Source organism: Siphateles boraxobius, unplaced genomic scaffold (assembly GCF_051911475.1).
Source record: "Siphateles boraxobius isolate OS27281-9 unplaced genomic scaffold, OSU_SipBor_1 6, whole genome shotgun sequence".
NCBI classification, from domain to species: Eukaryota; Metazoa; Chordata; class Actinopteri; order Cypriniformes; family Leuciscidae; genus Siphateles; species Siphateles boraxobius.
In genome coordinates, this window is record NW_027509186.1 from 39,425,430 (window position 1) to 39,451,914 (window position 26,485).

Here is a 26,485-nt window from a genome sequence, read left to right on the forward strand (position 1 = left end):
CACCTGCGGTGAAGCCCCTCCCACAACAATTCACCAATAAATACTGGGAATATTCCCATCATCATACAAGAGAAGGACAAACTCCAGGAGTAGCAGCTGAAATCTGTGTGACTGTTAAAGATGGAGTTTATTAAAGAGGAGATTGAAGACATGAGTGATCCAGAACCATCCAGAATAAAACATGAAGATACTGAGGAACAAATAGGTCGGTGTCCATTCTTGATTCTTCATTGTTGATGCTTTTGTAGATGTGAATTAATAATGATATTGATATTGATAATGCTAAATTATATGTAATACATCAAAATGATCATAACCTTTTATATAGCAGTTGTCAAACATATTTTTACTATATTAACAGCTGAATAATAGAGCAAAAAGTGAAAGATCTGATCTCTGTTGCTTTCTGTTAATAAATAAGGGTTCACTTGAACTGATTCTAACTGTATTTCTGTGTATTTTAGACCAGGTGAGAGTGAAAGAGGAAAGACAAGAACTGAATGAAGTGGAGGAGGAACATAATAACTTTACAATTCAGAGAACAAAATCCAAAAAGACGCACACCTGCACTCAGTGTGGAAAGAGTTTCACACAGAAAGGACACCTTAACAGACACATGAGAATTCACACTAGCGAGAAACCGTATACATGCACTCAGTGTGGAAAGAGTTTCACACAGAAAGGACACCTTAACACACACATGAGAATTCACACTGGAGAGAAACCGTATACATGCACTCAGTGTGGAAAGAGTTTTTCTCAAGCATCAACTCTCAGTGATCATCTGCACATTCACTCTGGAGAAAAAACATTAAACTGTGATCAGTGTGGTAGAGATTTTATTTCATCATCAAAACTAAAAGATCACCTGAAAGTTCATTCAGATGAGAAGCCTTATGTGTGTTCTCTCTGTGGAAAGAGCTTTACTGCATCTAGATATCTGAAACAGCACCAAAGAATTCATACTGGAGAAAAACCTTACAAGTGCTCATATTGTGACAAGAGATTCACTCAGTCTGGACACCTGAAATCACACAAGCGAATTCATACTGGAGAAAAGCCGTACAACTGTACTCAGTGCGAGAAGAGTTTCACATCTTCATCCAGACTCAGTGATCATCTGCACATTCACTCTGGAGAAAAAACATTTAACTGTGATGAAGAGTTTTACTGCATCTAGTGAACTGAAACAGCACCAAAGAATTCATACTAGAGAAAAACCTTACAAGTGCTCATATTGTGCAAGAGTTTCACTCATTCTGGATCTCTGAAATCACACGAGCGAGTTCATACTGGAGAAAAGCCGTACAACTGTACTCAGTGTGAGAAGAGTTTCACCCAATCAAATAATCTAGTGAATCATATTAAAAACCATTGTTCTGTTTCACAGTGAGCAAATGTTTTGTTAGTGTAAGGCCGTCTAACTCGATCCAATGGCGGTATTCGAATTAGCGGTGAAGGTCTTTGCGTGTTACTGTCTTTTCTCGCGGCAAAGTATTTTTGGTTAAATACAATACATTTTATCTTTTGTGTTAACTCGTTTCATCTGACTCCATAAAAATGAAAAGGTTTTTCAGTGATATCTGTGCATCATTAAATATACGTTAATGTTTGACTATTCCTTTTAACTCCAATGAAAATTAAGTCAAAGCCTGTTAGAATAATCAAATATAACAATTTATTATGTCAGGTAAATGTATTATTACAATTCCATCATCAATTGAAAGATTATCAATGCAAACCATCAAATGTTCTAGAACAAAAAGGAAAATCCTTTACCCGACACTGTATGGCTACGTGAGCTGAGAGTCGCGAGACCCTCAACCACACGGGCTAATCTGAATACAGAAAACTGCCCTGAGGTCTCGTTGCATTTTCCTTATATAGCCAGACCTTATTTGACATGTAAAACTTGAGTTTGGTGGAAATTTACTGTATTCCCCCACCATTACTGGGGGTAGAAGTTATTTCTAAACTCTTAAAAACCTTATTACCTTTTGTTTTACTTCTTTGGGAATGAGACATTATGTTCCAGTCACCCTGAGACCTTTAAAATGCTACTAAACAATCCTTAAAGATAATCACATTCACATTAAAACCATATATATTCTTGTGTGAGTTTTTAGTGTTACTGACTGAGAGAGAGAGAAAATGTAGATAAGGTGCTCCGAGGAAGGGGGGTGCGGGGTGTGTGTGTGTGTGAGATGTTCAAATGTTAATGTGCAAGCAAGGTCCTTTGTCTTATAGACCTGTGGTGAGGTTGATTCCATCAACCAGTTCTTCCAGTCTTACATTAGCTTCACATAAAGTAAATGTCTAGTTGGTTAACTAATGAACTACTGTTTCTATGAAATGCCTCAAGATTTGTGTTTTATATGTTGGAGAACAAGAAAATTATTGAAAATTATTTTGATAGATCACTTACTCAAAGAAATACCAAAATGAAAAGAGACTGGAAACAAATGTATAAAAACAACAATCAGTTAATTGTGAATATATGAAACAATTGCCTGAATGTGATCAGTTTATTTATTTTTTTACTTTTGTTTGTTTAGTTACATAAAGCCTGTTATTACATAAACAGATGTATGTACAATAACAACAAATAAAATGACAATTTCACTGACAGTGTGTGATATTGTGAGTTTAAGGTTTCTACAAATCGAATAATTAAAATAAATGAGATTCAGATAAAGCAAACGTATAATGAAATAAACTTTAATTCTGTGACGTTAGTTATTTGGAAGTTATTTTTAAGTTGTAACTTTCTGACTTGTTATTTAGCTGTCAGTGTAAGGCAGTGGTGATGGTGCAGTGGATAAGACACATGCCTTTGGTGTGAGAGACCCGGGTTCGAATCTACTGTGAGACACCTATGTGTCCCTGAGCAAGACACTTAACCCCTACACTGTAAAAAAAATCCCGTCGTTTTTACGGAATAAAACCGGCAGCTGTGGTTACCAGAACTTTACCGTCAAAAATACAGTATCAACGTTATTGGTTTTACAGACTTAACGTAAAATTTACAGTGATAAACCGTATTTCATAATCTGATTTAATGTTAATTTACCAACCCATTGAAGTATTAATATCTGTTTTGTACCATTGTAATACACTGACAACCAACAATCACCACAGCAGTGATGAGAGTCACGTGATAAATCAAAGCTTATCACAAGCAATCTTCCACAAGAAAGTTAATATTATTATATAGAAGCTGCACAGTGTCATTCGCACAAACATTAAACACCATCACGGTAACACACATCAAATTATAAAAATGCAATAAACATTAATTTAACAACATTAAATGTGACATAAAACCCTAATGTACATAACTGATTAGAAAAGAACTAAGAAAACTAAGAAACATAGTTATTTCAATAAAAATACATAAAATGTGAAGTGTCACACAGGGAATTGTGGGAAGGTCAATTTACGGTTTTTCACTGTAAATTATACAATGAGTTGTTCTTTTTCACTTTCAAAAACTGTAAATTTAATGGTATTTTACAGTAAAATTACATTAAATGTACCGTTAGATCTATCACAGTTATTTACCGTATATAGTAAGGAAACTTTCTGTTAACCAATTAACAGTTTTGCACTGTAGCATTTTTACAGTCTTTTACCGTTAAAATCACGATCATTTTTTACAGTGTGTCTTTTTTGACATAGAGAAAGCAGACATGATGTGGAGAGAAGGGCTGCTAATTAAATTAGGCAAGTTAGGTATTAAAGGTCAAATATATAGATAAGGATTTTTTATTAGGGAGAGCAATAAAAGTTAGAATAGGAAACAGCTATTCAGAAAAGTTTATGATCGAAAATGGAACTCCTCAAGGAAGTATAGTGAGTCCTCTATTATTTACCACAATGATAAACTATGAGGATTTGGAGAATGGGCTGGGGTTTTCACTTTTTGCGGATGATGGGGCAATCTGGAAAAGGGGAAGGAACATTGATTTTATTGTTAAAAAATTGCAGGAGGCTATTACAATTGTTGACGAATGGTCATATTGATGGGGTTTTAAATTCTCAGTCGACAAGACAAAGATAATGTTTTTTACAAAGAAAAAAAATTGGAGATGAGGTAAATCTAAAATTATATAATCAAGAACTGGAAAGAGTGAAACATTTTAAGTTTTTAGGGTTGTGGTTTGACGAAAGAATTACACGGGCGATGCATATCCAGAAAATACTGGACAAATGCAAGAAAGTGATAAATATAATGAGGTGTTTAGTAGGACGTGATTGGGGGGCAGATATGATGGCCATATCTAGGGAAGATTAGATCTGTATAGATTATGTTTGTGTGGCGTATGGATCAGCAGCAGAAACTTCTCTTAGAAAGTTAGATAGTGTACAGCATCAGGTATTGAGATTATGTACTGGAGCTATAAAAACTACACCAATTATAGCACTACAGGTAGAAATGGGGGAAATGGCATTAGAAATGAGAAGGAGTTACAGTTATCAACGAGTTATTGGACTAGTTTACAAGGCCATAGTAAAGAGCATCCAACACAAGACATTTTAAACCCCTGTTGGGAAAAAGAGAGGAGGAAAACGAAACGTTTCGGATGGACACTAATACAGAAAGCAACAGAACTCAAAGTTAATCAGTTAAAAGTTAGTCCAACAGTACCGTTACCAGTAATAAAACCTGTGTTACTTTCAGTAGAAAAGAAAAATAAGGGAAAGGAATGTAATTCATGTAATATGCAGACATATATTAATGAGTACCACAGCTATGTTCAGATGCATCAAAGAGTATAGATAATAACATAGGAGTTGCTTTTATTGTTTCAGTTATCAATAAGGAAAAGGATCAATGATGAGTATCTGTTTATACAGGGGAAATGAATGCACTATTATTTGCAACACAGTGGATAGAGGAGATAAGACCAGTTGTTTGTTCAGACTCAAGTTCATCATTGGTTAGCTTACAATACAGTAATTCGGAAAGTAGACCAGACATTTTAATAGAAATACAGCAAACATTATACAGAATTCAAATTATGGTACTTACAGTGATATTTTTATGGGTACCCGCACATTTATCCAAGGAAATGAAATGGCAGATAAGGCAGCAAAAGAAGCCATAAAAACAATGACATTAACATGTGTTAGTATAAGTAAGAATGAAATCAAGAGTATTATTAAGGAAAGGTTGATGGTAAGATGGCAAAAACAATGGGATATGGAGAAGAAAGGTCGATGGTTTTACAACATTCAAAGTGGGAGAGATGACAAGTGCAGGAAAAAACAGGAGAGAAGAGATAATATCAAGGATGAGATTTGGACATACAAGATTAAACAGTACACTTTATAAAATGTGTAAACATATGGGAAGGTGTGATTTTGGTGGGCAAGAAGAAACTGTGGAGCATGTTATGTTATACTGTCAGAAATATGAGCCTGAAAGAAGGATATAACGCAAAATCTAGAAAAAAATAAAAATGCAATTTATACTAGGAGATATTTTACAAAACAATTCGGGAAATTAATGTTATAATTTTATATTTCAGTATCTTAGAATAACTAATTTGTGTGAGAGGATATTAAATGTCATTTTGATACACACTCCATACCAGTCGGTGGCGGTAATACACCATTTTGTTGTTTGTCAACCGCCAATAAAACCTTAAAGAAGAAGAAGAGCATCTCTGAGCGTTTCTGCCTGTGGTTTTGTCTTCCCGTGGATTACTCTTGGACTGTTTATTCTCTTCGTGATTCTTTGCTTCCTGCCCTGGACTGTTTCTATTGTGGACTGATTTATGTAAGTTTGCTGCCTGAACTAAACTTATACCTGTTTTAAGATTTCGAGTTGCTTTGTCTCTACTGTTGTGTTTGCTGGTTATTGACCCTGATTGTACGACCAAGATTACAATAAAGCTGCAAATGATCCTCACTTTGCTGAAGCCTCGTTACAATTAAGTGAAGTTTTGAGTTTATATTATGGAAGTGCCATAAAACAGGAATAAGATTATCTAAGTTTTGCGTTTTTCTCAAAATTGCGATATGAAAACAATTTCACCAGATGACTTGAATAGCTCTATTTGGAAAGAATGAATCATTCTAGAATGACGGGTGATTTTGTTATGAAGTAAATCAGCATAGAAAGTAATAAACAATTTAAAAGCATAGGTAAACAATCGAACAAAGATAAAAATGAAATAAACATCCATTTTTTCAGGTAAATCCAACTGTATTCACGTACAGAGGCTGACATTGAATATTATGTAAAATAACACTGCAGTCTTCACTGTATAAATTAAATATAATTAGCCAACATTAATTACCTTTGTTAAAGCAGCAAAAGTAATGTTCTCTTTCTTTTTTGTTGTTCGATTAACATTGGTGACAAACAGCTGCGATTTATATAATAGGGTATATTAAGACAAGTGCACAGATCCAATATAATGAATGATATGCATCCATTTTCTTTCTCTATTGTTTACAACACTCAAGGTTTTTCCTGGGTTAAAATTGTTCTTCGATGGTGGCCGACGGACACTGTCATACTTTTTCTTTTCTTTTTTCTTTTTTTTGAAGCTGTGATTTTACCACTAGATTTCATAGCTATATAAAATCCTCCTTTGCTTGACCAAATAATTATTTTGGTATATAATCATATCAATTTTAAAAAAGTAAAGAAAAAAATTGCATTAAAAAGTTTATTTTAACTAATAGTCTAATTTCTACCTTATACAATTGAATACAATAGCAGCTAGCTAACAGCAACTTGCTTTGCACTCATTTTTTCGGGTTTCGCCTCACTCCAGTCTAAACTAAAAAAAAAATTGGTAATTGTTTTACACATTGCCATATAACCTGAAAATACCTGGGGGGTTATGGGGGTTGCTGGATGGCAGAGGCAGGCTAGATCCACATTAATTGTGCAGATATTAAAATAAATATATACATAATATTCAATAAAAAGAAACATGTTATACTTATTCATGTTTTTTTTGTAATCGATTTCAAAAATTAACTAATAATCACAATTTTTTCCTGTTATGTTCACCATTAAAAAATATTGCGTTTTTAATATCTTTTTTAATGTAATAATTTAATCTGTTAATCTCCAAATTAATGTAGAAACAACAAAAATACAGTATATTTCTATGTCTAACAGGTAGGAAATGTACAGAAATTGAATAAAGTTATGCACTGCGTATATTTTAAATCAGTGGTTCTCAACTCCAGTCCTCGGGACCCACTGCTCTGCACATTTTGTATGTTTCTCTCATCTGACAGACTCAGTTCAGTTCATGGAGTCTATCCTAACGAGCTGATGATCTGAATCAGGTGTGTTAAATAAGGGAGGTATACACAATATGCAGAGCAATGGGTCCCGAGGACTGGAGTTGAGAACCACCGTTTTAAATTATATATAGATTAATCCTTATTAAAGTCCCTGTAAAGTCAAAATTAAGTATGTGTTCTGAGTTTGTCATATCACAGAAAAATGTGTTATTAGACACCCAGCCAAATTTGAAAGATAAAAAAGCCGGCAAGTACATAAAATAAGCTATCAAAATCTTGAAAAAATGAGCAGTAGTCTCTGCTCTCAAACGTTGGGGGCGTGTCCGTTGGCTGCACTGAAACCACGCCCACTCGCGGTAAAGCTGCCGTCGCCACTATCAACTGTCACCCGCTACAGCCGGAATTGATGCTCCTAGCAGCTTATTAGGTTAATTATAACATAAGCGCACAAGGCAACTTACACTCGTTGGTGGGCACGCACTGCCGATGATGTCACCAGTTGTCGGCGCGACAGGAGGATGAAGGTCGAGGCGGGAGATAGTCGTTCGGCCCCATTCACCAGTAACAGCGGATTATCAGTGAATCCCAGTTGTCTCCGACGAAAGTTTATAAAACTATCCCGTGTAAAATGATCACTACAGAGGCGGGTTTTGGCGGTGATCCTCAGCTCTCCATCAAGGTGGCTCTTCACAAAATTAATCCACCTCTTCTTGATGTGATCGTTTTTAAGACTTAAAAAAATGTAAGACTTTAACTCATTTAAGACTGCTCAGTCTGCTCATATGAGGATACTCAACAAAACAGACATTTTGGCATAATTGCTTGGGTTTGTTCAACTTCAGAGAACTCAATTCGGATGTGCGTCTTTCTGTGCGTACAATATAGATTGTTTGAAAGCAGCTTTACAGTGATCACACAATAACTGAAGCATATGCGCAGACTGCAATGATGGCCTTTTTCGTCCTCCTCCGCCTCAAAATCATGGTGATGTTTGGCAAACTTCGCATATATCGCAAAGCCAGAAAACATATTTCGCCTTCGTCCATCTGTGCAAGAACCCCCTTTAAACATGCGCAATGTTTCAGATAGGGCTGAAACGATTCCTCGAGTTACTCGAGTTACTCGATTACAAAAATTCCTCGAGGCAAAAACTCTGCCTCGAAGCCTCGTTAAATTCCTATGACGCGCACTATACGCGCGGCGCAGGGATTTGATTGTTTCACACGGACCGTTTATTCACACGGACCTGTTCAGGAAGCATATATTTTGAATTTAGTTGGCGCGATGGCGGAGAATAAATATGTAAATAAACGGCAGAAATTGTCTAAAGTGTGGGATCATTACACACTTAATTCACTTAATACACTTAACTCGCTGAAACAAGGTAACGTAGTCTAAGCCTTTTGATGTTCGCTGATTTTAATCCCATACTGTATTTGTAGCGATTTCATGATGCGGTTTGACTAGATATGATTTTTAGCTTTGATTACATTTTTAAGTAGTTAACGTAACTATCACGTTCAATTGCAAGAGAGTATAGCCTAAAAAAAGAACCCCTTCACACACACACACACACACACACACACACACACCCACACACACACACGCCAGTCAGACCAATTGCAGCAATGCATCACATATGCTTAAACTTTTATCTAGCCACGCAACAATAATTTCAGCATGCATTCACTGTACACACCGGGACGTCATGCAGGAACAAATATTGTATTGCAGTCTTTGCGAGACCTTGTTTGTATTTCACGTCTGCCAAATAGTTACAGACAACAACAAAAAATTAAAGTCCCCAGCCTGTTGGTTTTTAATAAAGATTCGGAGTACTCATTTTTCAGTTAAAACGCACGGAACAAAAAGTGCGTCAGCTTTTACTGCGTGTTCAACAACAAGTCACGTTACAGCTCTTCTTCAGCGTTAAACTACCAGAATACACAAATATGCTTAGATGCTTAGAGTGGTTATATTATAACATCTTAAAGGAAAATTCACATATGAGATAGCTTTATAACTTGCATACTATATAACTTATAGTATATAACTTATAACAGCTTTAACTGAAATAGACACAAGTTTAATATAACTATTATGTTAATAAAACACACACAAAAAAAATATCCGATTACTCGATTAATCGATCGATTAAGTGCTAGATTAATCGATTACAAAAAGAATCGATAGCTGCAGCCCTAGTTTCAGATCTATGTCAAGTGTAAACGTATGAATTAAATATGGGTCACAATTTAAAGAACGTAAAAAAACGGACGGTCAAAAGAATCGGACATACAGGTGAAACTTGAAAAATTAGAATATCGTGCAAAAGTTAATTTAATTCAGTAATTCAGTTGAACTGAACTGAATATTATATAGACTCATTAAATGCAAAGTGAGTTTCAAGGCTTTCTTTGTTATAATTTTGATGATTATGGCTTACAGCTTATGAAAACCCCAACTTCAAAATTAGAATATTGTGAAAGGTTTTTATAGCTGTAAACGAGGCCACGCCAATCAGCATCAGCAAATTAAACGCAAGAAAACAGACGAACAATGAAAAGAAATAGAGTAGACCCATAGAGTTTTTTCTTTAAGAAAAGTAGGCCTGTTCCCACCGGTCAGTGCTCCGACAACATGGAGCTACTTCAGCCATCAGTTCAGGAAAGCACTTTTAAACAGAAGTACTTTCTATTTTGAAATGTAATATTTTGTTTTAAAAAAAATAATAATTTATATATACAGTATAATTGTGCTTCAAATACCTTATTCTTGTTTAAAATGATTTACATATGAATGTATATGGAGCGTGATAAAAAGGTGACCTTGAAATTGTTGCGTTAAAAGCGGTGCGAGCCGAGGAAAAATTTGAGTGCGCCTAAATTTTGTGCTGGTGCACCTACATAGTAAAGTTAAGCGCATCAGTGCAACCAAAGCAAAAAGTTAGTCTGGAGCCCTGATACAAATAATCTAGGAATAAAAATGCACTTGGATCATAATCTTGTACACATTTTGACTCAACAAGAGGATGACAAAACTAACCTTTGGCACAACAAAAATATAATATTTGATAAACAGATCTCCCTTGTTTTCTGTTATTAAATCAAGGTTCACTTGAAAATTCACATTTATCCTCCTTGAACTCATTCTAACAACTTAATGTTTTAATATGTTTCAGACCAGATGGAAGTGAAAGAACAAAGACAAGAACTGAAGTTAAAGGTGATGATGCTGTAGTTTGTTTCAGCCTGTTGACTCCAATACAACGATTTAATGTGCCAATTTACTGAAGATCTCAGACATCACCATAATGAATGAGCTGAAAACAGGGAACTTTTGGAGACAAAGAGGCTTTTCAGCAGTTAAACATGATGGCCCTGTACTTTTTAAATGCAGATTGGATAAAAACACAGTGATCACAGTTCACACCTGCAGTGAAGCCCCTCCCACAACAATTCACCAATAAATACTGGGAATATTCCCATCATCCTACAAGAGAAGGACAAACTCCAGGAGTAGCAGCTGAAATCTGTGTGACTGTTAAAGATGGAGTTTATTAAAGAGGAGATTGAAGACATGAGTGATCCAGAACCATCCAGAATAAAACATGAAGATACTGAGGAACAAACAGGTTGGTGTCCATTCTTGATTCTTCATTGTTGACTGCTATGGTAGATGTGAATTAATAAGCAGTATATCGATGTTAAATGATAGAGTAATACATCCAAATGATCATAACCTTGTATATAGCAGTTGTCAATAGGGCTGTCGTGGTTAAGTATTTTCCCTTGTGGTAATTGTGAGTGCCTCAATCGGAAAATGTGATGTGAATCCAGGTTTTGTTTAGGGCTGGACCAGAATATTAGTTCGGTGGGTTGGTATTCGATTTGAAAATTTGACATTCGAATATTTTTTTTTTTTTTTTTTTTTTGCACACCTGGGATCCCCCGCGAAACGGTTCTCACTCGCGCTTGAATAAGGCCGGCGACACACTGGCTGCATGGCGTGAGCGTCTCAGCTGTGTGGCATGTACGTTTTTATTTCAGCTCCCATGTTAACAGGTTGGAGTTTGCACACTGCCTGTGTGAAACACGCGTCTCAGGCGCGGCTCGAGCCACGTGGAAAATGCGTGCATGCTAGAAATAGAACCGACGCCTAACTGCAACGGGAGTGTTCTCTGGCTAGAGCGCAGAACAGCGAGTTTGTATGGACCGAAGTGCATGCCTGAGCTTGTGTTTTGGGTTAAAGCTACACTGTGTGATTTTTACCCCCATCTAGCGGTGAAAAGGTATATGACCATCCAGTGAATATTAGTTTCTGTTCCTCTCAATTCCGATTTCGTTTTAACTCCTACGGTGGCCAATGTAGTCCAAGATTAGCATGGCTTCCAGTTCGACCTCGTCCATGAGTGAAAGGTGAAGCTTGAATTAACCGTATGTCCCTCTTTGGCTAATGTACTTTCAAGATGGAGGGGCAACATGGCGACCGACATTAGAACCCCCCACCCGTATGTATTTTCAATGGCATATTATACACTCACGAGAATACTTTATTACTTGAACGAAGTAAATATACATTAATGAGCACATATATTTTTGAAAGAACTTAGTGTTTTTAGCTAAGAATAAACTAAAAAAGTTACACAGTGTAGCTTTAAGCTGCGTTGCTTTGACATTGTGGAAAATAGAATAATGGAAACAAAATGTATTAGCCTTTTACCCGTTATTATCAATCTAAATTAATCTCGTTTTTAATTTAACTTAATTTCGTTTTTCTTTATTTAAATTTTGTTTTTTCTTTATTTAAGTTTCATTTTTCTTTATTTAAATTTCGTTTTTTCTTTATTTAAGTTTCATTTTTCTTTATTTAAATTTCGTTTTTCTTTATTTAAGTTTCGTTTTTCTTTATTTAAGTTTCGTTTTTCTTTATTTAAATGTATTTTTTTCTTTATTTAAATTTCGTTTTTCCTTATTTAATTTTTTTTTTTCTTTATTTAAATTTAGTTTTTCTTTATTTAAATCTACCCTTTACTGTGTCAGTAATTTGTTAGTCAGAAAAATATTAGACTACCTTAAAAGTATTGCTTAATTTAACAGACCTGTGTGTGTGCGTTTTATATCATAGTGGAGTGTCCGTTCTCGGAGCATATAAACCCTGCCCGCGTGAGGTGCGCTGCTTCCCGCTCACGCTGTTCTGTAGCTGACTAAAAGTTTATTAATTCTGAATGTGTCGCGTCTCGCGTGTCCATCTATATTGCACCAAATGCAACACTGCACTCCCTTGTGAAGTCGGTTGGATGAACGGTTCTCGAAATAATCAAAATGCAAAAAGACAGACCAACACAGAGATTTTTGCCTTTATTAGTGAAAAGAATATGTTCAGCCCCCTCTCGCCGAAGCTTCGAATATTCGATGTTCATTACTACCGAAGCTTCGAAGCTCAAAAAATGGTATTCGGACCAGCCCTAGTTTTGTTGTTGATCTGTTCTTCATGCTGCTGTTTGCACGGTAAAATAAACCCATGATAATTTTTATTTTGTATTTTTAAGGGGTCACAGACACTCGTGAGTTTTATTTTTATTTAATGCCAATTCAATATTATAATCTTATCAGTTAACGGTTAATAATCGAATAACGAGCGGCGGTTGTCAGTTGGAAAAAATTAAACGAAATGAGCATCCCTAAGAGCCATCATGCCAGATATTTTATAACATTACAAAATGCAATTGTAATAAACATTATTACATTACTATTTTGGTATGAACACACATATATATATATATATATATATTTTTTTTATTTATTTATTTATTTTTTTACTTTTAAACCGTTTAACACATAGTATTAATCTGTAAAAAAAATGTACTTTAGGTAAAGTATCTGATAGTTTTACAAAACCTTCAAATGTACTGTTATGAGCACTAGTTTCATGCTCACATCTTCCATGTCTTAATATCTGTTGCTCTGTTTTGACTTCTATGTACTCTTATTCATTCAACATAACACCTTATCTCAATTAAATGTACTGAAATGAATGTATATGTGACACAAAAAGGCTGTTTATTATTTTGGCCGGTAAAAAATATGCTTGGCTGGTGGATTTTTTCATCTACCAGTCCCCATGGCAGGCGAGCCAAAAAGTAAATTTCGGACCCTGACAGATTTTCAGTGATTCTCAAACGACTCGTCAGATGAATCAATCTCTTTAAATCCCTCCTTTCCACGAGCTACTCTGCTCTGATTGGCCAGACAGTTCAGTCTGTTGTGACTGGTTTACCGCGTACAGAACGCATCAAAAACAAAAACTGCTATTGTCATAATAACAACATCAGCTGTCCTGACTGAGGCTTCCTATATGGTAGGGCTGGGCGATATGGCCAAAAAAAAAGATCACGATAATTTTTTATATCAGTCGATATCGATAATTATTACGATAAATGTCAAATCTTTATATCTTTCAAGTTTAAAAGCAGATTTTTGCTCCTAAGGGAAAGTTGTAAAAACCAGAGCGTAAACTACTTTTTATTGTCAGAACATATCACAACAAACACTTGCCAAACAGGTGAACATTTCACAAATCTGAAGTAGAACATTCAAACATTTGTCATTTTTCCTTAACAAAATAAATATCTGAATAGAAAATTTTATTTCTTAGTTTCTGCATGTGCTAATGGGGGATATTGTTTCAAGTCTTGAAACAGGATTGTGTTGCCTGACTTTGATGGCACGTATCTTCAGCACAGTTTGCAGTGCAGGCTGCAATATTAATATTACATGTTTTGTCTCGAAACGCATATTTGACAGAGTTGACAGTAGTATTAGCTTGAGTTAGGATGCAGATTTACTATGTTAAATTTATGTTCATTAGCAAAAAACAGTATGTTAAAAAAATTTTAATGACCTCAATTTTATTTGGTAAAATGTAATATTCTGACTTTGAGTTTTATTAAAATTAACCATTGGTCATCCAGTATCATGCATTTAGAGCATAACCACAGATAAAACCAGGCATAGCCTATAGCACCTCACTATCATGGCAAAATTTAACTTTAGTATGAAAAACAGTAGCCTAAATACATTATTAAATACTGTAATCATATTCTATTAGTCATTTAATACATTGTCTACATTAATAATATGATACAATTCAATATGTATATCCCACATTTCATGGTGCAGTTAATATTACTAGGCTAACGTTACAGTAAATCCATGGTAAATGATGGGAATTTGTAGACGGAAAAGCCTTCTGACTGTAACAGTGTTTCTCTGTTTGTCAGCGCTGTTTCATCTGCCTTTAAACTGGTTTAAATCACTGAGACATTTGTGTTCTTCGCTGAATTCAAGCGCTTCTCACTGGATCTCGTGACCAAGACCGATCAGAGTAAATCATAGACAGTAAAAGAAATGGACACAGCGACCCCCTCGATTTCAACAGAGAAACGTGAAGCCCATTCGAAGCACTCCGTCCTGATGGCTGAGCGACTGCGCAGGCTCAAACTGAGCTTGACGGACGACGTAGATGTGATCGTGAGCAACCTGTCTGACAGTTGTAAATCTTCTAGTATTCACTTGCCACTAGGCATGGGTATCGTTAAGGTTTTAACGACATTTGCTTTATATTTTGAAATGTAAAATATCTATAGCAAAAGAAAAAGCAATGCTTTAACAAAACCAATAATATATCTACTTGTTATGCAGCAGTGTGCAGGCTTTTTTGTTTTATATACATGAGATAGGACACGATAAGCAAAAACAAGTACAAACACATGGTCAAAGATTTTCTCTGCCTTTTGTCGTTTGATTCACATTAATGGCTCAATCGTCAGCAGGTTTATTAGACGCTGCCCCTTTAAGACCGAGTGCAGATCTAATAGGTGACTGATCATTTTCTCCCAACTATTTACATCCAATTAAGACATAAACTGTGTTTAAGTGAATAAACTGTGTTTCAGTGAATCTCAGAGCTGGTCATTTTTATATATTTTTTATATTTGATAGTTTAGATGCGCACATGAAGCCCAAAGTTAAGTATACTTTTCTTGTCTCGTTGCAGTCCATTTCGGAGCGTGCGTCGCCATGTGAACAGCGTCTCTTGCGCAGATTTTTGTGCTTTTAATAGCTCTTTCAATGATTAAACGCATCCGCAATTTAGCAACAGTAGAGACTGCATTTTACAACAATCACCGATCGTGCTGATTCTGGCGGTACGCTTGGGTTTTAGGAAGAAATGACAGCACATCGCTGTGAAGGGAAGGAAGTTGCGCTAGACAGAATGCGTTTAGTTTGTAATGGTTTCATCTCAAATATCATCTTTTTATAATCTCTGAAAGCCGAAATCTAAAATAAAATTAGAATAATATCCCAGATCTGAAGTGTAACCACGTTTGAATGTTTAGTTCTGTCTAGAGATGCACCGATTACAATTTTCTAGGCCGATTCCGATTTCTGATTTTTCATGAGTTTGGCCTGCCGATACCGATTTTAGCCGATTCCGATTTCATTGTTTTTGACCACTTTACAGCAAACACAAAGATTTATTTTCTATCTTTTCTTTAATAGAACAAAGACATTTTTTTGAACAAATAAAATAAAATAGAACTATATAAATTATTACTCCTGGTGTGGGAAATTCACATATCTTAGTGCAGTGTTCTTCCAATATTCAACTAAAACAAATGTGATATACTTAAGTTATTTAGGAAACTAAACTTCTGTATGAAAACAGGTAATGGCAATAAAATAATATATAAATAGCAAATAAAAATAAAATAAATATAGCCTTGCAATATAAAGATATTTCTCAAAACAATCACTTGTACATCAATGTTTTATTTAGTTCTTCTCTGCCACATGTCCAGCCAGGTTAAACAAGCGCTAAGCTCGAGCAAGTGGAACAAGTGCAGGGAAACGATTGGGAAATAATAAAAACAAGTTTAAATGGGTAAATTTTCTATAAATATTTTTGAGTCTTCATTTTCTTTTCTGACATAGCCTACTCCAGTTCTCGTTAAAACACACCTTTTTGGGTGAAATCATATTTATTTTGTCCAACAAAGCGCTTTCACTTTAATTGAGCGTGAGCAGTGCAGCAAAAATAGACTCTGTGCCGAAACCCACTTCACTGCTGCTCACGCGACGCTCCTGCTCAACGCTCACACGCTGCTCCTGCTTTCGGTGTGAATGCACTCATTGATAAACATGCGCGCCGGAAAAAAACCCTGCTCTGTTCAAGCTTGCGGTGTGAAACGGCCATAATTCACGAAGTTTCCTACATGTGCGTTCCGTGTGCACGTGTGATGCTGATGTTGCACGATGTTAATCATGCGGCGCCCGAGTGCATTTGACCGGCATAAAATCGGAATATGTCAGACTGACCGGCCCGTCGCCGGTCATGTCCGATCACGTGAAAATCGTCCGATTCCGATCAATCGGTGCATCTCTAGTTCTGTCCTCATTGTCACTCATTAAGCAGGGGCTGTCGTGTTGTGCGCGGTGTGGCTCCGCGTGAGAGATCTGAGAATGGCAAAATTGCATCACAGACAAATGGTTTAATATTATCATATATAGAACTGGCTGGCGAGACAAACATGTTCAAGATTACGTCTTTATAGCAATAATAAATAGTACATGTATTTTCTTGATTTCTCCAGTACCGACAGCAGAACCGATAAACGTCCGAGCTTATCGATACAACGGTCTTTCAAAATTCAGCCCTGGGGCCCGTTTAACACCGGGTTATGGTACCCATCCCTACTTGCCTCATACCAAATTATTTCCAATTCCTCAAAAACATTGTTGAAATATTTTGTCCCGTTGCTTTTATGGACTCTCTATCTATGGGCTTCTCCCTTTACTTTATTTCTCCATGTCCCCCCGATTGCCTCATAGAAAGTAAATATTGCCTTCAAGGTAATTTGACTACTGTGCGACAGAGAGTCGGGTGGTTATGACACAATCGTTAGCCTATTTTTACAAAACTGGCTTCTATGGGGCCATAACGTGAGATACAAAGTAATGGAGCCTTTTATACATTGTCGTGTTTCTTTAGAAATAAATAATGGACAAATGAAATCTTATTGATATAAATTATATCATGATAATTATCGTTATCGTTTTATGCATGCAAGTTATGCAATACATTAGCCGAGCTCTAGCTTGAATGTCTGATGTAACATAAACGTTCGTAAAACAAATCTTGCTCCATGCTTAATCTTTACTCAAACTAGTCAGAATGACAGACAATCTGCATTAATAGACACAGTTTTAGGTAATAGTGGTCCACAACTGATTAGCAGAAGAATTTCAGTTAGGCAGTAATATTAATGTGAGTTAGCCAGAGTTAGCAGGAGACCTACACAATATAAAACTCAAAACTAAGTATTTTGAACACCATCTTTCAAGAGCAAGTGATTCGCGAATCCTGCATTGAACTCCAAGATTTAAAGGGGTCATATAATGGTACATGCACTTTTACAAGTTGATTGTACTGAAATGTGTGTTGGAAGTGCCTGTACACAACCATCATATAATGATAAAAATCCATCCAGTGTTTTTGTTTTAATCTCCTTATGTTTTCCCCTGCCTCAAATTGAGCCGTTCGTTTTTGTGACGTCAATAAAACGTACGCCCCTCCCACGATTGATAATTGACAGCAGCATTTCAACACAGAGCTGCCCTGAGCGAGCTGTCATCGTAGTCCACCATTGTTGATACGCTGGAGCAGAATGGCATCTAAGCGATTGTGGTGTTCTGTTCTTGGCTGTAATAACGAACACAGCAGTCATTTTAATGTTCCTAAATTCGAACCGCTGAATGCACAGTGGCTGAGTTTTATTTTCGAAGGGAATATTCCCAACGATCCACGTAAATGCTTTTATGTTTGCGTTAATTATTTCTCACCAGACTGCTTTCTAAACGAGGGTCAGTGTAAATATGGTTTTGCTAAGAAGCTGGTCCTGAAACAGAATCGGTACCAACTATTCGTGTTCCTGCTGCACCTCCAGAAGAAGTGAGTTTAACGTTTTATTAACCTTTAAATATTAATCTTTGCAAATCGCTTGCACGCTTCACGATGAATGCGGCTAATGTTTACACTCAAGGTATATTTCAGCACGTTTTCTATGTAACGTTACGACGTTATCAATATAATTCATAATCCCACGTTTATAATGAAGAACGCGTTATGGTTAATGTTTCGGCACTGACAGTTGTACCTAACACTGAGATAACGTTACGCATCACTGACAAGCCTACATTTACCAAAAAAAGTATTTCAACATCAATCTGTTAACGAACTAAACTATACATCAGTAAACGCATAGTGTCTGTATCTCACTAATCTAAGTTACCCTGCCAGTACATAAGTTACAAAAATAGATCAAAGTGACATTACGTTAACCAACCATTCAGAAACGTCCTGTTCGAAACCTTAATTGTCGAACTTCTTTGGGACCATCATCTTGTTCCTGGTCCGACTCCGGTTCAAATTGGTATGGTAGAACAGATGTTTCCTCAGATACCCCTTTTCCACCAAAAAAGAACTGGTTCGGAACTGGTGCTGGTTCAAAGTTGGTTCAACTTGCGAACCTTCTCAGAACCGGTTTGTTTTTCCACTGACTAGAGCGCCCAGCGAACGACGTCGTTACGTCACTGTGTACGTCGCCATTCGTCTTAGCTAGAAACGCTTGCAAGTAAAACATTACTTTGGGATTATCGCTAACTCGTTTACCAAGAAGGCTTTAAAAACAATTGAAATATGTAAGTCTTTTAATCTTTTCCTTTGATATGTAATCTTTTCTGATTAGTTATGTACCCCTGTCTTGTGTCTTTTTTTTCTTTCCGTTTATTTGTTCTATATTGTGACGGTTTTCTTCTTTGCTTACATAATGTTTTCAATAAAAAAAATAAACAATAAAAAAAAGCTAGAAACGCTTCAAGCATAACAATTACAATGGCGGACTACATCGTGTTTCTGCAAATGTTTCTCCTGCTCCCGCCCCCAGCCCCCGACGTACGCATGACGTGGCAAAAGAACGGTTCTCTGGTTCTAGTCCAGCAAAGAGTTGGTGCCGCTTTGGAACCAGTTTTCCTGGCCGAGAACCGGTTCTTTGGCTGTCGAAACACAAAGAACTGGTTCGCAAGTAGGCACCGGCTCCGAACCGGCTCTCAAAATGCTTTGGTGGAAAAGGGTTAAGAGACTCCCGCTGCCATTCTCGTTGCAAAATATACCCTCAACTGTTGTCAAGGCAACACTCCATGTGCCCCACAGAACAGAGGGGCGGAGTGAGCAAAGCTCATTATCATTTAAAGCCATATGCACTGAAACGGCGTGCTGAAAACAGAGCAGTTTTTGACCATGTAAAATTAGTGTTTTCTTACAATACTAATGATAATTTTTAATAAAAGTATACTACAAAGTTTTCATTTAGACCCTAAAGATTCATATCAACTTGTATAAAAATAGCATTATATGACCCCTTTAAGTAAAATAAAGGGAACAGCAAAAGTTTAGGATTATACTGCTGTGGTATTGTGGTAAAGTGAATTTTAACCGCTGATTCTTCACATGCCGTCCTTGGCAGTGAAAAAAAACTGACTTTACCTTCACATTGTAGAACACAGGATCTTCTCGACATGATGCTGTCCAGTATCCACAGGAATCAGCTGCAGTGTTTGAGATTCAAGTTTTCCCTGGTGTCTGCGCGCAATAAGTGGGCGGAAAATATGCTAATGTTTCATCTTGACGTCACAACGAAACGGCTTATGACTCGTTTGAAAAACAATTCATTTCATTTGACTCAGTCGACTCTTGCTTTTGAAAGACAATAACTTTATATACGGTGCACTTTCAGGTTTAAAACTTTGCTGGATGTTTTCATTGACTTAGAGCTGTTACACACTACATAAAGTCATTTTCAAAAATTCATAATAGGGGCCCTTTAAGTGCAAATCCACGAAGCCTCTGTAGAAATCACCATGATAAAAACAGTCTTGTTATCATTATTAACTTATTTAACATTCAATACACATGCACGAAGTTCAAAACAAGGGTATAGACTTATGAAAAAAACAAAACAAGCAAATATCGTGGTTGCTGCGGTTACTTGCATTCCTCTGCGGTTGGCTTTGTCAGTAGCGTAGTACTGCAATATTACGACAGCCCTAGTTGTCAAACATATTTTTTTACTATATTAACAAGTGAATGACAACAAAAAGTGAAATATCTGATCTCTGTTGCTTTCTGCAAATAAATAAGGGTTCACTTGAACTGATTCTAACTGTATTTTTGTGTATTTTAGACCAGGTGAGTGTGAAAGAGCAAAGACAAGAACTGAATGAAGAGGAGGAGGAACATCATAACTTTATAATTCAAAGAACAAAAGCCAAAAAGACGCACACATGCACTCAGTGTGGAAAGAGTTTCTCACGGAAAGGAAACCTTGACATACACATGAGAATTCACACTGGAGAGAAACCGTATACATGCACTCAGTGTGGAAAGAGATTCACTGGTGAATCAGGTCTCAAGTATCATCTGCACATTCACTCTGGAGAAAAACCATTTAACTGTGATCAGTGTGGTAAAGATTTTATTTCATCATCACATCTAAAAGTTCACCTGAAAGTTCATGCAGATGAGAAGCCTCATGTGTGTTCTCTCTGTGGAAAGAGTTTTTCAAGGCTGGACAGTTTTAAACAGCACCAGAAAACACACAATGAAGTGAGAGATCATGTGTGTTGTGACTGTGGGAAGAGCTTTACTAGAGCTGAATGTCTGAAACAGCACCAACGAATTCATACTGGAGAAAAACCTTACAAGTGCTCATATTGTTACAAGAGTTTCACTCGGTCTGAATATATAAAATCACACGAGCGAGTTCATACTGGAGAAAAGCCGTACGATTGCTCTCAGTGTGGAAAGAGTTTCACAAACAAGCGAAACGTTAAGACACACATGAGAATTCACACTGGAGAGAAACCGTATACATGCACTCAGTGTGGAAAGAGTTTTTCTCGTTCATCAAGTCTCAGGCATCATCTGCGCATTCACTCTGGAGAAAAGCCATTTAACTGTGATCAGTGTGGTAAGGATTTTATTTCATCATCAAATCTAAAAGATCACCTAAAAGTTCATTCAGGTGAGAGGCCTTATGTGTGTTCTCTCTGTGGAAAGAGTTTTTCTCGGCAGTTCTGTTTTAAACAGCATCAGAAAACGCATAATGAAGTAAAAGATCATTTGTGTTTTGACTGTGGGAAGAGATTTACTCAAGCTGAGCATCTGAAACGGCACCAAAGAATTCATACTGGAGAAAAACCTTACAAGTGCTCGTATTGTGACAAGAGTTTCACTCTTTCTGATTCTCTAAAATCACACGAGCGACTTCATACTGGAGAGAAGCCGTACTACTGTACTCAGTGTGGGAAGAGTTTCCCCAAATCAAGTAATCTAAGGACTCATATTAAAAAGCATTGTTCTGTGTCATATTGAGCAAATGTTTTTGTTAGATTCACAGGTAACACTTTACAATAACAGGGCATGAATAATCATCTACTAATTCCTGAATTAATAGTTACTTCAACATGAACTCATGATTAGTGAAGATATGAACTAATCATGAACCACTGAAGAGCAATCCTTAACTATGACAGGAGTCATAATGATTCATGCATGAATTACAGAACTATCCAACCTGCGTTCCACAAGGCTCAGTACTAGGACCGTTGCTGTTCACTCTGTACATGCTACCCTTAGGAGATATCATTAGGAAGCATGGCATTAGTTTTCACTGTTATGCTGATGATACGCAGCTCTATATTTCTTCACGCCCTGACGAAACTTACCAATTCACCAAATTAACAGAATGTATAGCTAATATAAAAAATTGGATGACTAGTAATTTCCTACTATTTAACTCTGAAAAAAGAGATTCTAATTATTGGAAAAAAAACTTCCTCAAAAAACTAACACTTGATGGCTGCTCTGTCAAGTCTTCGTCGTCGGTTAGGAACCCGGGAGTGCTGTTTGTTAGCAATCTTTCATTTGAAATTCACGTGAATAGTATCTGTAAAACTGCATTTTTCCATCTAAAAATATATCTAAATTACGTCATGTGCTCTCAATGACAAATGCAGAACATTCATGACATCATCCAAGCGTTCACGACATCAAGGCTAGATTATTGTAATGCTCTACTGGGTGGTTGCCCTGCACGCTTAATATACAAACTACAGCAGGTACAAAACACAGCAGCTCGAGTTCTTACCAGAACCAGGAAATATGACCATATAAGCCCGGTTCTGTCAACCCTGCATTTGCTCCCTAGTAAACATTGTATACATTTTAAGATATTGCTGATTACTTACAAAGCACTAAATGGTTTAGCTCCCCAGTACTTTAGCGAGCTCTTAACACATTATAGTCCTTCACGTCTATTGCGATCTCAAAATTCTGCCCAGTTGATAATTCCTAGAATATCAAAATCGACTGCTGGCGGTAGATCCTTTTCCTATTTAGCACCAAAACTTTGGAACAATCTTCCTAACACTGTCCGGGAAGCAGACACAGTCTGTCAGTTCAAATCTCGACTAAAAACACATCTCTTTGGCTTAGCATACACATAACACATTATAGACTTCTATAATTCAATGTTAGGCTGCATAGTTTAGATCAGCCGGAACCGGGAACACTTCCCATAAATCGTGATGTACTTTGTACATCATAAGAAGGATGGCGTCTACGCTAATATTTGTCTCTCTGTTTATCCCGAGGTTTACCGCAGTCCGCCGGATCCAGGCCGTATCCGTATCTGATGAAGGAACTGAGCTTGGACACGATGACAACGCTGTCCTGAAGTGTCAACTAGTCTCTCCCTTGTGAAGGCCTCCTTCCCTTTACCTCTGTACTGATAAAACGTTGCCGGGATAATTCCGATTCACGTGGCTACGCAGAAGCAATAAAAAATTCTCATAGCCACCAGGCACTGTTTTATGCAAATGAGCGGCTGGATCGCATTAAAGAATTTTCTGTTAGAATGGTGTCGTGTTAGCGGCCCCTAAGTTAATAACTAATGATCGTTGCAACGGAGGTAAATCAATCAAAAACTATCTTTAGCTGGACAATAACTTTATTCCAGAGCTGCTCTACAGCCAAAATAATCTCTGTTACTTTAATTTCCTATTATCACTGTAAAGCTGCTTTGAAATTGTCCATATTGTTAAAAGCACTATATAAATGAAGGTGACTTGACTTGACTTTACATGAAATAACATGTTTACGGCTAAATGCATTAATTAACATTTAGGGGTAAACTAAATCAATCAGCCTCGGTAAGAATAAATAAGAAGTAATCTAAAATTGAATTTCGATTCAATTTCGATTTATTTCAAATTCGACTTATTTCATTCATCTCCCTCTTGCTGGTGTACCTTTTGTGTTGTGTGACATAGTCCAGTGAAGACATGTTAAGGGAAGTTTTACAGGAGTGACTTCGGCCTCTGTGCTCGCGCTGGCCAGTGGAAAAACGGCTAATGGGTGAAGATGACAGAAGAAGACTGTACATTCGTGAGATGGACGTATGCGCATTACTCTATTTTTTCTGTGTTTTCTTTCTAAGCAGCTAGGCTATGTTTAGGTGTTTTTCATCACGCAATCATGTTTTTGATGCGGTGGTGACGCGTTCATGTAACATGTAAGGGTGGCGCTGCCAATAAAGCACTTAAAAGCTGTCACAAAGAATTGGCAAAAGTAGTGATAATGTGGAGACATTTTAATTTTATTTTTCTTTCTTTTTTTTATTTATTTTTTTAACATTTTAATTAGTTTTTTCTGTGTCAGTGTCGGCTGCAAAGATGAAGTTGGCGATGTTGACTCGCGATCCTCGCAGTAGTTAACACGTCGGAGAGAAATGCACATTTCGGATTACATAAGCAGAGAGCAGTCTGTTTTCTTTCGTTTTGAATTGTTTTTTAAAAGTAGTCATTTCAAGCTTTCTAAAGATGTATTTGTCAGGTACTTGAGAGGCAAGTAGGCTACCTTATACGCTGAGTTTCGGTTCATTTATGAGATGAGCTCCAGTTCACCTGATTATCTATTGTCTGCTATATTTACTTCTTATTTATTAAATCCAGGCAATTGGTTGATGAAACATTGATTAAAATTAAGATACAATTAATACAAAAAGAAATTCACTTTAAAGAAAGGCTTTATGCTTAAGGTCTCGGTGATAGTTTTAAATCAGTCTTTTAGTGCGGTCACGTCCGTAACGAAGAACTGTCATGCCCATCATAAATGCGAACACGAAAAATAAAATAAAATGAATATTTTATGTTCTGTGGAGAGCCAACCCTTCTTCATTTGGTGGTAGTATTAATTTTGGTTTGCGCAGTTTAAAAATATTTGTGTCACGCATGCATGCATGTCTATTAACCTCATATTAAATATAAAACGCATGTGTAGACTGATATTTTTCTAATGTCTAAACTCTTTTATTAAGGGAGTTGCCAATGGATATACAAACAGACGATTCAATATATTGGTATTGAATGCATTTTCTGAGAATTTATATTTCAAGTTTTTACTGCAAATGTCACGTCCATAAAGCTGGAATTGCCCAATTTTGAAGAAGTAGTTTTGTGGTGTAGGTCTACATATTTTATAATGTTAACTTCAAATAATAGTAATAGTAATTTAAAGATGTGTTAGCATTGGATCTGGACGGGAAGGATAACTCACACCGTGACACAGGTTCGTGGATCTGAGTGTCGTCATTTCGGTTTCATATTGCATATTGTTGCAGCCCTAATCATTTTAGAATGTTAAGTTCTACTACTTTAGTTCAAAAGTAATACAGGAGTAATGTAACTCATTGCATTTGACTGAGACCACAGAATAGGTAAACATAATTAATAATTAAAGACATGTATGTTGCATTTGGGAGTTTTCCGGTGGTTATGTACAGTAATGAACTATTTTTAGTAGCTGAAATGTATATATACTTTGATAAGCATTAGCTTATGCCCTATTTTGCATGTAAACGTGCCTTATGTGTGTCTTTACAGGTATGTTTGGGCTTTCGTTTAAGTCCATATATGTTTAATTGTATAAATCAAAATAAAATAAAAACTACACAATTTGTTTCTTTGACAATTCATAAACTAAGATATGAGTAAACACATATGAGTTTATGATTTGTAAGTGCATCATTGTGTCATGACTTTACATCATTACTAACTAGGGCTGGGACGGTTACCGAAATACCGCGGTCACGTGACTCCAACGGCGGGTCTGAGCTCATCACCGTTATCACTGCAAAAAAACATTGGCCAGCACATATGTATGCACGTTGTGTTTAATTATATGGATTCATTGATTCTAATGACATGGATTATGTCTAATGACATTGTGTCTTACATGGATTCAAGGTTTTCTAAACAAAACTTATCAAAAGATGGAGCAAATCCGACCTTTCGCGAGTTGGGGAGCGCAATGTTCCATGACACATAATAACATTACATTCGTATTAGAGATGCGCGGATGGGCTATTATTTCATCCGCAACCACATCACAAAACTCATCCGTCCGCCATCATCCGCATCAACGTTTATGACCAAAGCCGCACCGCCCGCCATCCGCTGACTGTTCTCAGGTCTATGGGCGATGCAGGCGCTGCTGCCGCGAGGCTAGAAAGCTCTTGGCTGTTCTAGAAAGGAGACTGATCCAATGCAGCAAATATATTTAAAGGATAAAGTCCCTGTATGGCCTATGTTGTATACCCAGAATTCCGATCGGCGCACAGGCACAAAAATAAATAAATAAATAGCCTAAATAAAACGCACATCGGCAAACCTGACCTTACCTGACTAGGCTACTGTAGCCTAAAATGTTATCATTTCGTTTTGAATTTTGTTTAAAAGTAGACATTTCAAGCTTTCTATTTATTTTTAATGTCTGTGAGGCAAGTAGCCTATACGCTGAGTTTCCGTTCATTTATTATGAGTCCAGTTCACGTGCAAGAGATCGCGTCCATGTCCTTTATAGGGTATGTCTTCTATATTTGCTTCTTATTTATTAATTCCAGGTAATTGGTTAATGAAACGGTGATTAAAATTAAGATACAATTTATACTAAACGAAACTTAATTTAAAGAAAGGCTTTCTACAAAACAAAACTTAATAAAGTGGTCAAAATCATGTCTGACCCATCTTATGAT

At 36.5% G+C, this 26,485-nt stretch overlaps 1 protein-coding gene across 1 annotated transcript; it reads left to right on the top strand.

Moving 5' to 3' along the window:
* Window positions 1–25,450, top strand: LOC143715734 (uncharacterized). Its single transcript, XM_077207474.1, has 4 exons — window positions 1–205; window positions 465–1,179; window positions 1,249–1,322; window positions 20,576–25,450. Exons 1-4 carry the CDS (start codon window positions 121–123, stop codon window positions 21,763–21,765), a joined length of 2,064 nt encoding a protein of 687 aa, XP_077063589.1. The 5' UTR covers window positions 1–120; the 3' UTR covers window positions 21,766–25,450.
* Window positions 25,451–26,485: the final 1,035 nt, after the last annotated feature.